The sequence below is a fragment of the Cyprinus carpio genome, chromosome B22 (genome assembly GCF_018340385.1).
Source record: "Cyprinus carpio isolate SPL01 chromosome B22, ASM1834038v1, whole genome shotgun sequence".
In the NCBI taxonomy this organism is placed as follows: Eukaryota; Metazoa; Chordata; class Actinopteri; order Cypriniformes; family Cyprinidae; genus Cyprinus; species Cyprinus carpio.
Genome location: NC_056618.1, coordinates 11,441,160 through 11,457,438, shown reverse-complemented (window position 1 = coordinate 11,457,438; position 16,279 = coordinate 11,441,160). Strand labels below are relative to the sequence as shown.

At 36.1% G+C, this 16,279-nt stretch overlaps 1 protein-coding gene across 16 annotated transcripts in view; it reads left to right on the top strand.

The window, feature by feature from the left end:
* The window catches only part of LOC109103223 (NLR family CARD domain-containing protein 3-like), a 1,793,396-nt gene extending 1,777,426 nt beyond the window's left edge, over positions 1-15,970 (top strand). For 7 of the 16 annotated variants that reach the window (XM_042748650.1, XM_042748644.1, XM_042748645.1 and 4 more), the window contains 8 exons: positions 6,915-7,089; positions 8,386-8,492; positions 10,217-10,321; positions 10,503-10,587; positions 10,856-11,051; positions 11,149-12,979; positions 15,398-15,568; positions 15,782-15,970. In XM_042748650.1, coding sequence (XP_042604584.1) covers positions 8,449-8,492; positions 10,217-10,321; positions 10,503-10,587; positions 10,856-11,051; positions 11,149-12,979; positions 15,398-15,568; positions 15,782-15,959 — 2,610 coding nt within the window. In that variant the 5' untranslated portion in view covers positions 6,915-7,089; positions 8,386-8,448 and the 3' untranslated portion in view covers positions 15,960-15,970. Of the gene's footprint in view, positions 1-2,155; positions 2,344-3,120; positions 3,222-6,914; positions 7,090-7,452; positions 7,481-8,385; positions 8,493-9,768; positions 9,862-10,216; positions 10,322-10,502; positions 10,588-10,855; positions 11,052-11,148; positions 12,984-15,397; positions 15,569-15,781 lie in introns of those variants that run through there. The other 9 variants (XM_042748654.1, XM_042748653.1, XM_042748658.1 and 6 more) reach the window with 6 other exon arrangements.
* Positions 15,971-16,279: the final 309 nt, after the last annotated feature.

Here is a 16,279-nt window from a genome sequence, read left to right as displayed (position 1 = left end):
TTTTGGACATGCAATTCCCTTTTCTGCCAGTAGGGGTAAAATGAAAGGTTGTGAAAAATGTCCACTCTCTCCCTCTATTGATTGATACTGGTTTCGTGTTTCTGTCTTCCTGCTGAAGAAAGTTAATACAAAAAGAACAATAATTTTGGACATGCAAATCCCTAATAAGCCACTTGGGGTAAAACGAAAGGTTGTGAAAAATGTCCACTCTCCCCCTCTATTGATTGACACTGGTTTCGTGTCTATGTCTCCCTGCTGAAGAAAGTTATTACAAAAAGAAGGTTAATTTTGGACATGCAATTCACTAATAAGCCACTTGGGGTAAAATGAAAGGTTGTGAAAAATGTCCACTCTCTCCCTCTATTGATTGACAGTAGTTTTATGTCTCTATCTTTCTGCTGAAGAATGAGGACACTTGAAAAATGTTAATTTTGGACATGCAATTCCATAATCAGCCACTTAGGGTAAAATGAAAGGTTGTGAAAAATGTCCACTATCTCTCTCTATTGATTGACACTGGTTTCATGTCTCTGTCCCTCTGCTGTAGAAAGTTATTACAAAAATAATTTTAATTTTGGACATGCAATTCCCTAATCAGCCACTTGGGGTAAAATGAAAGGTTGTGAAAAATGTCCCACTCTCTCTCTCTATTGATTGATACTGGTTTCATGTCTTCCTGCTGAAGAAAATTATTACAAAAAGAAGGTTAATTTTGGACATTCAATTCCCTAATCAGCCACTCGGGGTAAAATGAAAGGTTGTGAAAAATGTCCACTCTCTCCCTCTATTGATGGACACTGGTTTCATGTCTCTGTCTCTCTGGTGTAGAAAGTTATTACAAAAAGAAGGTTAATTTTGGACATGCAGTAAAAAGAAAGGTCATTAAAAATAAAAACAAAGTCTCCCAAAAATGACCAACACCTCCCTCAATTGATTCACACTAATTTAAAAACTATATGCCCTTTAACTAAAAAGCTATTACAAAAATACCACCTACTTAGCCACAACAAAAAACGAATATTCACACCCCCCTATCAAAACTATCCCTCCAGTGTTGCCAACTTAGCGACTTTGTCGCTAGATTTAGCGACTTTTCAGACCCCCTTAGCGACATTTTTCGGGAAAAAGCGACTAGCGACAAATCTAGCGACTTTCTTGGACAAACCTTATTCAGTCTCTGAGACTCTCGCTACTGCCGCACGAGCGCGAGGTCTTGCTTTCCAGCGCACACACCTCTCTCTCTGCATCCGCTCTGTTCAGCGAGTGCAGAGAGGAACAGCACTTTCAGTTAAAAAAAAAAAGATATTCTGTTGCTTCTAACTCTACATGCAAGTATAGCCGAAATAATAGCACAACCATTGTCTTAATCGTATGAGTATTTGATTTCATTAGACAATGCCGTGAATAGGATTTTAGTGCAGATTAATATCTTTGAGAGCTGGTTATGTATTCTTAATGGAGCGCGTTTCAGTCATTATAATATTCATTCCGTTGTTTGTCAACAGAAACATTAAAATATAATAATAAAAACAGTTTTATTGCGAATTTGGCTGCATTAAAATGCAGTATGTAAGCACAGGGAGGCAAGAAAATACGACGCACTTACGTCATGAATATGCTAATAAACGTATGATTGCCGGTAGGGATTAGTAAGATGGCAGATCAAACATTTCCGCTGGCTTCACTGCCTGCTGGCACTATAGAACGAGCCTTACTTACCGCTCCGCTGAGAGCGAGCTCTCCCGGCTGAATGCACATTGCGACGGCTTGTGCTGGGCAGTGCTTATTATATCGGGCGAAAATAATTAAAAAGAATGGTGTGAAACATGATCAGCTTTGACAGTTCACACTGTTTAGATTTGTTTAGGGCAAGTCGTTTTGGAGTTATTGGCGTTTATCGCTGAATGTGTCACGAATATCGAAAACAAAACCAACTTAAGCGCTTGTGTTAGCTGGGTAATTAGGTCTTTTATCGAGCATGAGGGAGGTGAATGGTGCTTCTCAAACAGAAAGTAGCATCCTAACATTCAGATGGTCTCAGACCGTCTTGTTTTCTTTCAGCTTATTTTGGTGAATTTAAATGTGTGCAGTCTTCCGTTTGAGAGGCACCCATAGATAAGCTTTGCTGAACTGAAAAGGGCTCTGAATGAGGAGTCGATTATTCCCCTTGATGGAGTCGATTCCTTTGGATTCGACTCTCGATTCCCAACGCCTCGGGATTTCCAACGCCCCCACATTCCCACATTTCCCAGCCCTGCAGCGAGGACACTGCGCAGATAGCAAGAGAGAAAGCGTAGCTCGCTGGATTTGATCCATTTTATGTCCTAGAAAACATGTGTACAGGTAGGCTATAACTTTAACACAGACTCTACTAATTTTAACACTCGCAGACATTGTTTTTGTTTATTTAATCCAATCCGATCCGTCTGAGAGATATGAGAATTAATTGCTGACAAGCGACAGGCCTAAAGCACAGACAAATGAGCGTTTTAAATACTTATAAATTATCTTTTATAGTGGACAAGACCGCGAGTATGTTTTCAAAGACAGGTTATTGAACACAAATCTGTTTCTGAAAGTGTTTTTCGTATTTCCGCTTCTGTGTTATGCTGTTGTTTCTGTGATGTGAAATCGAAAGTATTTTTAACCAGACATTTCTCAGTCCGCTTGTTGAGTCTGACGTCACCGCTTCCGTGTTCAATCAGAAATCACGAGAAAACAACAAAAGGTGCTAACTCACTCACAATGTGATATAATACTACCAAAAAATATATAATCATAACCTTTAACAACATACCGAAATCACAGATAACCAGACAATGAAAATATAAATAAATAAATATATATAAAATGATTTGTGTTTGGGTCGCTGTGAGCACGGAGACTGTAGTGTACAGTGAGTTTGAAAAGGGTTATCTTAAACGATTAATATGAATAAACAGTGCTTATAAATGGCTGCTGAGGTAGTATTCTCAAGTGAAGCAGGTTGACCACTTAACAACCGAATAAGACCAGTGCATCTGTTTGTAACTCACTTTATTTTATACAGTGTTTTTGTTGCTGTTGCTGCTAACTCAACATATTTCTTCATCTCATTAACATCATCATCTCCAGCTCACACTGAACAGCAAATTGTTGTCTCAAGCCAGTGCTGATCAATGACAGTTCATCTGCAGTATGAGAGAGAAGAGAGGAAAGATGAGTCTCTCACAGAAACAGAGGTAAGACTGAGTCTGTTTTTTAAGAGAATCATTTTAAACACTGCTGCAGTTTCAGAGCTTTGCTGGAAAAAACAAAACCTTAACAAACTGTGTTTTATATTTACAAATGATTTACAGAACTTCAGAGCTTCCTAATTAAAAATAATATTTATATTTTTAAAACTTAAGTAAATTATGATAAATATCTCAGAACTGAAAATCAAATTTGTAATTTTACAGTCGCTCTTCAGCACTGGGTCTGTACTTAAGTAAATTATTCCACATCACTGATTTTGGTTTTTAGGTCCTAAATTATTTTTCAGACATTAAAATAACTCCACACTTAATTCAAAGTGTTATATGATGCTTTTATTGTTTTAATCTTTCTTTAGTGTGTAATGTATGTGTTTGTGTAAGATCTTCAAAGTTACAAAGGTCACAGTCTCCTGTAAAGTGATTTATTCTATCTAACAGAGAACACTGATCCAGAAATGTCTAAAATGCCTTGACTGAAGTCCTGATATTAATTTCACAAATGTGTGCATCACAATGTGAAATATTAGCGTAATGCTGTTCAAAGGTTTACACAAAGAGAAGACGAGGCTTCAGTGAGTTGTAGTGTTGTCTTCATGTTGTGGAGACGCTGTGTGTTTGAATGTGAAAGCAAACCCTCTTTGTTTGGAATCAGTGTTTATGATTTATTAATAACTCTGTTCCTGAGCCGTACGAGGTTAGCTTGTGTACAGCACGCTTTATGAAGCTGCAGTGCATTTTCTCCCAGCTTCCTGTGTACAACATCAGCTACACACACCTAAATACACTGTACATAAAATACAATAAACCACTCCTAAATAACTGTATTTTATGTTGATACTTCAGGACATAAAGTTGTTACAGTGAAGAAGAAGTAATTACAGTAATTATTACAACTATTACAGGCATCTGATCTGCTCCATAAACAATTCTACATAGGCTACCTTATTATCTAAAGTGTTGAGATTTTTTAAATGCACAATAGTTTGTTTTCCATCTACCGGTTAAGTCTTACAACAGACATTTGGTCCAATATATTGCATTAGTATAAACTAAAACAGCAGACAGACTGAATAAAAGCATAAAACCACTGTCTGACAGCAGCTATAGAACAGCAGAAATAGAGCTGTTTTCATGGTAACCTCTACAAAGCATCTATTAAGCATAGAAATCAGTGCTCTCTTTAATTATTTATAATTAGGCCTATATAATTTTACATTTAATTACACATTCTATCAAACTCTCTAACCACTAGGCCACGACTTCCCAATATCCAAACAATGGCAAATGTGACATTAATTTTTACAACAGTTCAACAGAAAAAGGTTATATTAAGTGAACAATTTACATGTTAAATGTAGCCTACATTTTAAACAGAATATTGTCATGTTTGTAATATTTTGCAACGAAAGAATAGATCCAACGAAATCTGTATTATCTGGTGTGCATCTCCAAGCAAGTGGTGTTTAGTGAACGTATCTGCGGCTTTGAACGATTTGGAGAGTCAGTCATTAATAACTACAGCATTTTGCTTTGTTACTGAATGAATGAATGCCTGACGCCTGGCTCACTAAGACAGTGATTTGCTGCCACCTATCTGCGGTTTTATTTGCGGTTTTATTAAGTCTACAAGTGGACTATCACTTCGATTTGCCATATTTTATTGCTTTATTATATTAATAATACACTTAATGGAATGTTAAGAATATGACATAAAACATGACATAAGATATAATTAATAAGGATAGAAAATATTTGCCTCTATAAAGGCAAAAAAAAAAAAAAAAAAAAAAATGCACCTGTAAATCAATTTAAGGGGTAAAGGTGTGACTGCGGTCTAAGTGGAAGAGAGGGGGTACTCAGAACAATGTTAAATGCCCCGGGGGTACGTCACTGTAAAAAGTTTGAGAATCACTGTGCTAAGACATGCGTGACATCAAAATACATGACGTTGAATTTGAGAACTATAAGTTTGTTGATTTTATTTGTTTAAAGGTTAAAAGTTTTTTTTTTTTTTTTTGGGGGGGGGGGGTGTGTAGAGTAATTTAGAGCCTTAGTCCACACTCCAGATCAGTGGGTGGCGGTAATGCACCCGAACGCTGTTTGCCAAGCGGCAATAAAAACAAAAGAAGAAGAGTACATGACGTCACAGAGGACACTACGCAGATATGCTCTTGAAAGAAGGATTATTGATCAAATTAAAATCATTAGGAATTGAAGGTAGAACGTATAATTGAGTTTTGGGTTTTTTATTTAACAGGAAAATACAAGTGAGAGTAGATGAAGAATATTCCAGACTCCACAAGGAAGTGTATGTAGTCCGTTATTATTCAACATAACGATTAATGACATTTTCTCTCAGGTTGAACAACACGTAGAGGAACATCTTTGTATGCAGATGATGGGGCTTTGTGGATCAGAGGTCGCAATTTATCATGTCAATAAGAAAATGCACACTCCAATAGTTGAAGTGGAAAAATGAACCAATAAATGGGGATTTAAATGATCTGTAGCAAAAACACAGGTTAGCTGTTTTTCAAGGAGGCATAAAATCTCACCCTTTCCTTGAATCTATATAGACAACAACTGGAGCAAGCAAAGCTGTTAGGTTTCTTGGGGATTGTTTGATAAAAAAAAAATAAAAATAAAACTAACATGGAAAGTTAATTTGAATCAAATTAAGAACAAATGTAAGAAGGTCATAAATATTATTTGTTGTTCATCAGGACAGGAATGGGGAGCAAGTAGAGCATCTCTACAGAACATATATTGGGCACCGTTACAATGTGTGATTTTTATATTAAGAAAAGAGTAACCAGTCATTTGTCAGTATATGTGACAGAGCTATTGGCGATATTGCTGCCCCTACGATGGATAGAAGAGAAGTAAATAACAGTGTCATTGCATCTGATAATTTTTCAGCACTTGAAAGTATAAGATCGTTAAGGGTATGTCTACACACTTCAATCAATGAAATATTCTGCAGGATGTATGAAATAAAAGTTAAGGGTATGTCTACACACTTCATTTGGGTTCCTGCTCATGTTGGTGTGGAGGGAAATGAGAAGGTGGATATTCTGGCCAAACCAACTCTAAGAACAAAGCAAGTAGATCTAAATATTTCATCAAGTAAAGCAGAAGCTAAAGTATACATTAGAACATATACACAATCAGTTCAGCAGGTTTACTGAGATGACACTGAAACAGGTAGACATTTATATAATATACAGAGAATAGTTGATGCTGGGAGAAAGGAGAGTATGTATCGAAGGGAAGGAAATATCATAACACACTTAGAATTGGTCATACTGGACTTAATATTTCACTGCTGGTTATATAATCCTGTATGTGACGAATCTTGAATAATATTACACTGAATTGTCAAGCACTCTACTGAGGAGTGAATACACTGTAGACAACAAGAAACAGCTGAGCGTGTATTACTTCACTGTATGAAATACAACAATGAGAGACACCGTCTCATTCAGTCAATGAAGAAAGTCAATCACTATGACTTCTCTTTATCAGGTTTATTAGGGAAAACAGCTAGCTGTTAAGCATGATTATTGAATTTGTGAAAGAAAGTAAATTATATAAAATAATAAAATAATATTTTTTTTTGTTTTGTTCTAGTTTCTTTGTTTTGTTTGGTTCTTATGTTTATTTCTATATTATATATAGGCAAATATCCTGATCCATACTCCCTTCCAGTCGGTGGCGGTAATGCTCCAATAAGTTAGGTTGCCAACCGCCAGTAAACACCGAAGAAGAAGAAGAAGAACTACGCAGACAGCAAGAGAGAAAGCATAGCTCGCTGGATTTGATCCGTTTTATGTCCTAGAAAACATTTGTACAGGTAGGCTATAACTTTAGCACAGACTCTACTAATTTTAACACTCACAGACATTGTTTTTGTATATTAATCCAATCCGATCCGTCTGAGAGATATGAGAATTAATTTCTGACAAGCGACAGGCCTAAAGCACAGAAAAAATAAGCGTTTCAAATACTTATAAATGTTATTTTATAGTGGACAAGACCGCAAGTATGTTTTCAGAGAGGGGTTATTGAACACGAATCTGTTTCTGATTTTTTTTTTTTTCGTATTTCTGCTTCTGTGTTATGCTGTTGTTTCTGTGATGTGAAATCTAAAGTATTTTTTAGACATTTCTCAGTCCGCTTGTTAATTGTGACGTCACCGCTTCCGTGTCCACACGCCATCAGATATCACGAGAAAACAACAAAAGGTCCTAATATACACTCACGATGTGATATAATACTGCCAAAAACATTATAATACTATCTCCATAACGAAATCACAGATAACCAGACAATGAAAATATAAATAAATAAATGAAAAAAAATATTGAAGTATTTGTGTTTGGGACGCTGTGAGCACGGAGACTGTAGTGTACACCGTGAATTTGAAAAGGGTTATCTTAAATGTAAAATATGAATAAACAGTGCTAATAAACGGCTGCTGAGGTTGTATACGCACAACTGGCATCCGGGAACGTAACTGTCAATTTAGTCACCGCCCCTTTTTAGGGAAAAAATATACTGGATTTCCCATAGACTTCCAGACAAAATAGCGACACAAAGCAACGTCCGTTTTACTATGTATTTGAAAGTAAACATCTTTAAATGTATATATTATATCTTAATATTTAGAGTACTGAGTGCACTTTTCTGTACAGCCATACAACTAGCCTGGCTTAGCTTTCGATTAGCATCATACGTAATTCATGATATTTCCATAACAGCAAGATATTGATGATGATGGCAGGTAGCCATGAATTTCAAATTTGGGGTTTTACAAACATTATTGGTGCACCCAACCACACAACAACTCTTTGGCATGTTGTAAGGTTAGTCCACTTCCTTGATCCCATACTGTATGGTGGTTTGTTTTCCCCTAAAAGTGTGCGTGAATCTGTTCATAGACGTTCTATGACGCTGCGCCGGTTGTGCGTATTCTCAAGTGAAGCGATTTGAGGCTTGGACTCAGAAACAGCTTTAATTACGTCACCACTTAACAACCGAATAAGACCAGTGCATTTGTTTGTAACTCACTTTATTTTATACAGTGTTTTTGTTGCTGTTGCTGCTAACTCAACATATTTCTTCATCTCATTAACATCATCATCTCCAGGTCACACTGAACAGCAGATTGTTGTCTCAAGCCAGTGCTGATCAATGACAGTTTAGCTGCAGTATGTCAGAGAAGAGAGGAAAGATGAGTCTCTCACAGAAACAGAGGTAAGACTGAGTCTGTTCTCAGAGAATCATTTAAACACTGCTGCAGTTTCAGAGCTTTGCTGGAAAAACAAAACCTTCAGTCAATTTTATATTTACAAATGATTTGCAGAACTTCAGAGCTTCATAACTTCATAATTAAAAAAAAAACAAAAATATTTAACAAGTAGCTAATTGATGATAAATATTTCAGAAATGAAAATCAGAATCATCATTTACAGTCAGTCTTCAGCACTGGGTCTGTACTTAATTAAATTATTCCACATCACTGATTTTTGGTTTTTTAGGTCATACATTGATTGTCAGACATTAAAAAATGATTGCACACTTAATTTAAAGGGCTATATGATGCTTTTTATTGTTTTAATCTTTCTTTAGTGTGTAATGTATCTGTTTGTGTAAGATCTTCAAAGTTATAAATGTCAGAGTCTCCTGTAAAGTGATTTATTCTATCTAACAGAGAACACTGATCCAGAAATTATTAAAAGGCCTTGACTGAAGTCCAGATATTAATTTCACAAATGTGTGCGTCACAATGTGAAATATTAGCGTAATGGCTGTTCAAAGGTTTACACAAAGAGAGAAGACAAGGCTTCAGTGAGTTGTAGTGTTGTCCTCATGTTGTGGAGACGCTGTGTGTTTGGATGCGAAAGCAAACCTGCTTTGTTTGGATTCAGTGTTTAAGATTTATTAATAACTCTGTTCCTGAGCCGTACACACTTTATGATATATAAATACACTGTACATAAAATACAATAAACCACACCTAAATAACTGTATTTTATGTTGACACTTCAGGACATAAAGTTGTTACAGTGAAGAAGAAATTATAACTTTATGAGTTTGTATCTGAAAGGTAAGAGAGTTGCAAAATACTGTGAAACCTCCATCAAACACTCAGACCAGACTTATAAAACAGATCAAACAGATACAGTAATTATTACAACGACATTATTAATGTTATTATTACACCCAATAAACAAAGTGATGAACTTTTAAAATAGTGTCAGAACTGTGTAGCACTGACATTTCTGCTTTCTGTTTTAGTCAAAAAAATCTCTTTAATTAGATCATTCAAATATTTGTAAAATTATATTTAGTCTCATATATTAAGTACTTCAAAGAAATTGTTAAACAAATATGAGTCTGTAAACAAGAATGACTGCTATCTTTAAAACTCTGCAAACGTTTCTGTGAAGGACTAGAGAGAATGTGTGTCGATATAAAACACAGATGAAGCTCCTGTAGAAAAGTTTCTCTTCTCTCTTTGTGTCATTAGTGTAAGATCAGGATCACATGTGTCTGTGAAGAGTGACTGGTCAAAGGATTTTGACCTGCCGAACTTCAGTGAGAAAAAAACATCCATCAAAAGGTATTTATTATCTTTGACATTATAATGTTGTGTTGGCTTATTTCTCCACTAAGGATGCTTGTGATAGAAAGTAACGAAATAAAAACAATAAATCACTGATTTCCTCTTTATTGAACTCAGTCTGGAGCTTCTTTCCAGTAACACAATCACACAAGCAGCCACAAGGAGGTATAAATTAACCATGGAAAATAGATCATGCAGACAAACATGAATATGTCTTTCCATCTATCCATAGTCATAGATGGACAAATGCATGTCTGTACTGTGCTTCATTACCATCCTCAACAGTGAAGCATCTTTAAATGAGACTGAAGGAGCTCCTGTAGTAAAGTGTTTTTGTTCTTTGTGTCATTAGTGTAAGATCAGACTCACATGTGTCCAGCTCTGTGTCTGTGAAGAGTGACCGGTCAAAGAATGAACCACCGAGATTCAGTGAAGAAACAGCATCACGAACCAAACGGTATTTGATCTGTTTCTTATTTTTGTTTACACATAGACTGTGTCAGAAAGTCATAAAACTTATAGTCCATAAATTTATCACAGTATTGTTTTTCTCTTTGCAAAATTTTTTAAAAAGATATTTTGGTCATATATTTTTTCCCTAAAAATGCAGTATTTTGATTGATTTTATTTACTATCAGGGTTCAGTATGAAACATTAGATCCAGATTTACAGTCTCACAGGAACCACAAGAAGTTTACAGACAGTCTCCTGCAGATCTTCCAGGTAATAAAACACATTTTCAAGAATATTTAATAATTATAATAAACAAATATGTTATTGAATAAGAGTGTGACAGAACTTTTTTTTCTACTATTTCTTAAGAACACATAAAATAATGAATAAAGAATGAGAACCTATTTATATTCATTTTTACAGCTTAACGTTTGTCTCAACTTAATTTTTTATGAATATTTGTAATTATTGAATAAATAATTGACCAAATATACAGTAGATTATTTTTTTTGTCATTCATTTTTGTCTTTCTTTGTAGGATCTTGAGAGCAAAATAATCACATTTCTAAAGAAAGAATTGGAAAAGTTTAAGAAAATATTACAAAAAGAGGACATGCAATACTTTGTGAAGGACTTTAATGAGAACAGATGCAGTATGAAAGAAGCAGCTCTTGATCTCACGCTCTGCTTCCTGAGAGAGATGAAGCAAGATGAAGCTGCTGATACTCTAGAAGGTAAGAGACACTGATCATCTGTAAACACAACACTGTCACTTATGAATGTAGAGAGAAAATAAGATTAAACAATATCTGTATTTCTGTTTCTGTTTAGATGAACTGTTCTTCATTCATCAGCTAAAGTGTAGCCTAAAGAAGAAGTATCAATGTGCGTTTGAAGGAATTGCAAAGCAAGGTGACTCTACACTTCTGAAGAACATCTACACAGATCTCTATATCACTCAGGGTTGTAGTGAACAGGTCAATACTGAACATGAGGTGAGACAGATTGAAGTTGCTTCCAGACATAATGAATCACAGGAGATAAAGGTTGAGTGCAAAAATTTGTTTGATGCACCTGAACAAGACAAACAGATCAGAACTGTACTGACAAAAGGAGTTGCTGGCATCGGAAAATCAGTCTCTGTGCAGAAGTTTGTTCTGGATTGGGCCGAAGGAAAAGAAAATCAAGATATCAGCTTCATATTTCCTCTTCCATTCAGAGAGATGAACTTAAAGAAGCAAGAAAAACTAAGTTTGATGGACCTTATAACTCAGTTTTTCCCAGAGACAGAAGGACTGAACCTTACAAGAAGAAATCAATTCAAAGTCTTGTTCATTCTTGATGGATTGGATGAATGTCGACTTCCTGTAAACTTTAAGGATAATGAGACGTGGTCTGATGTATCATCACCAGCCTCTCTGGATGTTCTCCTGACGAACCTCATCAAGGGAAATCTGCTTCCTTCTGCTCTCATCTGGATCACCAGCAGACCAGCAGCTGCCAGTAAGATTCCTCCTGACTGTATCGACCGGCTGACAGAGATACGAGGATTCAATGATGCACAAAAGGAAGAGTACTTCAGAAAAAGATTCACGGATGAGAATCAGGCCAAAGAAATCATTGATCATGTTAAACAATCAAAGAGTCTCTTTATCATGTGCCACATCCCAGTCTTCTGCTGGATTTCAGCCACTGTTCTCCAGAACATTTTAGAGGAGAAAAGAAATAATGCTGTGAAAAACAATCAGGATGATGATGCCTCCAAAACACTGCAGGAGTCAAACACTGAAGACACTCCTAAGACTCTGACACAAATGTACACACACTTTCTCAGATTTCAGATCCAGCAGAGCAGACGAAAGTATGATGGAGAATACACACCAGATGTTTCCTGGGATAAAGATGCCATCTTTTCACTGGGGAAACTGGCATTTGATCAGCTGGAAAGAAACAATGTGATCTTCTATGACACAGATCTGGAAGCCTGTGGTATTGACGTCTATAAGGCATCAGTGTACTCAGGCATGTGTACCCAGATCTTTAAGGAGGAAACAGGGATCGTTCTTGGTACCGTGTACTGCTTCGTTCACTTGAGCATTCAAGAGTTTATTGCAGCCCTTTATGCACATCTGTTTCTAGACATCAACAAGAAGTGTGTGTTTGATCAAGACTCTACAAAACAGAAAAAGAAAAGAAAAAACATGATTGATTTGCTCAAGACTGCAGTGGACAAGGCACTAGAGAGTGATAATGGACACCTGGATCTTTTTCTACGATTCCTCCTTGGTTTGTCACTCCAGTCCAATCAGAGACTCTTACAGGGTCTGTTGACACAGAAAAATAGAAATGAGCAGAGCAAAGAGGAAATAGTTCAGTACATCAAGCAGAAATTAGAAGCTAATCTGTCTCCAGAGAGATCCATCAATCTGTTCTACTGTCTGAATGAACTGAACGACCAAACTCTGGTGAAAGACATTCAGACCCACCTTAGCAAAGGAAGTCTCTCATCTGCCGATCTTTCACCTGCCCAGTGGTCTGCTTTGGTCTTTGTGTTGTTGACATCAGAGGAGGAGCTGGAGGAGTTTGAGCTTCAGAAATTCAAGAAATCAGACGAGTGTCTCATTAGATTATCGGCAGTCATCAAAACCTCCAAAAGAGCTCTGTAAGTTATTGTTCTTTGTTAATGTTTTGTCCTCATCTTAAAATTGCATTTATCTACATTGATACATAGCAGGTTTGGACACCCCTGATCTATAGTGATTATTAACAATATACCAATTATAAGTATTTGTCTTTTTTTAGGGTTAAATAATAACACATTTTGTTTAAATTATTATTATTATTTTTTTTTTTTTCAAAAAAAATCTGTTTTTTTATTTAAAGAGCAATGATATTTTATTAGATTTACATGGGATTTATGTAGAAATTTCTCTTTTCAGCAAAACAACCTGTTTAGTTAGCTACAGAAGAAGCACATCATGTTATTATAAAACACATTGTTCCATAGTTATTTCTACTCCAATATGCAGTTCAACTTCTTAAACTTCTGCTATAAAGAAGATATACACTTGCATAACCTCAATGCATAAATTAAAAAAAATATATACTTTCAAACATACTGATAAACTAACGTTTAATATAAAAATACTGTATTTAAAACAGCTAGTTCATATATAGTCAGATGAAACTGTCATATCGTGCGTCCTGTGACAAATTTGCCGCATCTGCACACGGAAGTTATGTCTAAATGTTCTGCAAAATCAGTCAACGGTGAAAATCAATGGTAGGTTTAATTTAAAGTCCAACAGTTTAACACTAAAATTGGACATAAACGAACAGGTAAGTTCATATATTTGGAGTAAAGTTCAATCTCCGGACCGTGCGCCCCATGATGAGCCTGACGCACTGCCACAGAAACAAGAATGAGATACATTCTAACATAACTGTGGCATTAAACTCAATTAGTGAGGGCTCGTTTAAAATATTTCACATATATAGGCCATTCAGATTACTTGTTAAAGTGCAATGAAATAGCTTATATCTGCAGACGATGTACGTCTGTTTGTGGATGGAGACTTCTTCACTAGCTACAGGCTTTAATCCTCATTTGTGCGCACGTGTGTGTGTGTGTATGTGAAATGCGGTGCTGAAGTGAAATAGCTGGGCAGTTTGATAGATGAATTATAATAGGCTGCCAAATAAAAATAATAATAGTTGTTATTATTATTATTATTATTATAATGAAATACATTAATAGGAAAATGAGCCTAATAACATCTTGACTATCGACAAAGATATCTGACTATTGTCGATACACGATACTATCGTCTATCGGCACAACCCTAGAATAGACATATCTTTAGAGCGGACTTAAAAGAGGGGGCTAATTTAATATAAAGAGGGAGACCGTTCCAGAATTTCGGACCTGCACTTACAAGATCATGATCAACTCGTTTTTTTTAAAGGGGTCATATGATGCTGCCAAAAAGAACAGTATTTTGTGTATTTGGTGTAATGAAATGTTTATGCGGTTTAAGGTTAAAAAACACAGCTTCCACATACTGTACATTGTTTCTCCTCTATAGCTCATCGCTCTGAAAAGCGAGGTGTGCTCTGATTGGCCAGCTATCCAGTGTGTTGTGATTGGCCGAATGCCTCAAGCGTGTGACAGAAATGTTATGTCCCTTAACGTATTGTGAGGCCTTGTCTGCCTGGAGCGACGAGACATAAACATAAAACCCATTATAAACGTGATATAAACATGATTTCTAGTCTTGTCTTCTTTTGGAAGGCCAAACAAAGTAGTTATGCTTTCTTAACGGAACAACGTCATAACACCTCGGCCTTGAGTGAGCAGAGGCGGGTGGTTTGAGAATGGCGCGACAGGCAGATTCTACCAAGGGTACGTACCTTGGGCTTGCGGCAACCACATGTGACGACCCCGGGCTGGACACCGCTTTGTCCACGGTGAAAGCCGATTCGGCGATCCACAATGTTGATGTATTTCCTCAGCGTCCAGCACGGATCAGCTCCAGGCATGACAAAGTGGATATCATCCGCTTTTGAAAGGCCAAACAAAGTAGTTTCGCTTTCACAGTGAGAAAAACAGTGTCTATACGACATGATGGCAGCGGCAACAACAATACTACAATGAGAATGAAAGGTATGCCGCCTTTATTTTCATGAACATCTGGGCGGCGTTATGCAAATCTTCCCACATAAAGATGTGGGGGCGAGTTTGAATGAGCCATTTTAGGAGGGTGTGGACGAGTCTTAACTTTTATAAAGAATATCTCTTTGGATCTGAGACTTTAGTCTTTGCAACTTTACATATCTTCTTATGCACCAAGAGCTTGTAAGACTCCAGAGAGAAAGGAAAATTTGAAATCGCATCATATGACCCCTTTAATGTTAATTTCGACTTTTCCAAATGCATTATTAAAATCAGAAGTTGTGCTTGTTAACATTAATGCACTGTGAATTAACATAACCTAACAGTAAACAGCTCTATTTTCATTAACTAACTTTGTATAACTATACTTTGTATTTGTACATTCTCCCCTCATGTTCATCATTTTAGGCTGCGTGATTGTGGTCTAACAGAGGAAAGCTGTTCAGCTCTGGCTACAGTCCTGAGATCAAACTCCAGTCTGAAAGAGCTTGACATGAGCAACAATAATCTGCAGGATTCAGGAGTGAAGAAACTCCAGAAAGGATTAGAAAATACAAAATGCACATTGGAGAAACTCAGGTGAATGTAATGAACAATCGTTTGGTTATAACAATATAATTCTCTTTGGATCAAATGCAAATGTTACTGTAGTAATCTAAAAAAGGAAAGATATGCTCCTGTCAGATGGCAAAACATTTTTTTTTCTCTGATCAGAAGAAGAAAGATATTAAACCTTTTTTAGTATTAATATTAATTTATATAACTTTGAATAAAATAAACCTTTTCTAATAGACTTTCAGACTGCAGTATCAGTGAAGAAGGTTATAAAGCTCTGTCTTCAGCTCTGAGATCAAACCCTTCACACCTGATAGAGCTGGATCTCACAGGAAATGATCCTGGACCATCAGGAGTGAAGCAGCTCAGTGATTTACTACAGGATCCAAACTGTCAACTCAAGAAACTGAGGTGAGACGTGATGAAATAATGATAAATAAATAATACAAATATAAAACAATTTTATTATATAAAAATATATAATATAAAATAGTATTATCTATCATTACACTAATTCAGTAAGGTACACAGTTGTTGAAAATGATCAAAGATGAAAGATGAGATGCTGCAGCTGCTGTTGTTTTGATGATGAATGTCAGCACAGTTTAGTTGTGTTAAAAGTTACAGCTTAATCAGACATTTTGGGTCACTAGATGTGCTGGTGTTCAGTAGTTTGGTGCCTTTCATTTATGAGTGTGTTATTGTGGACATTTCTCATGAAAACATATTCAGTGT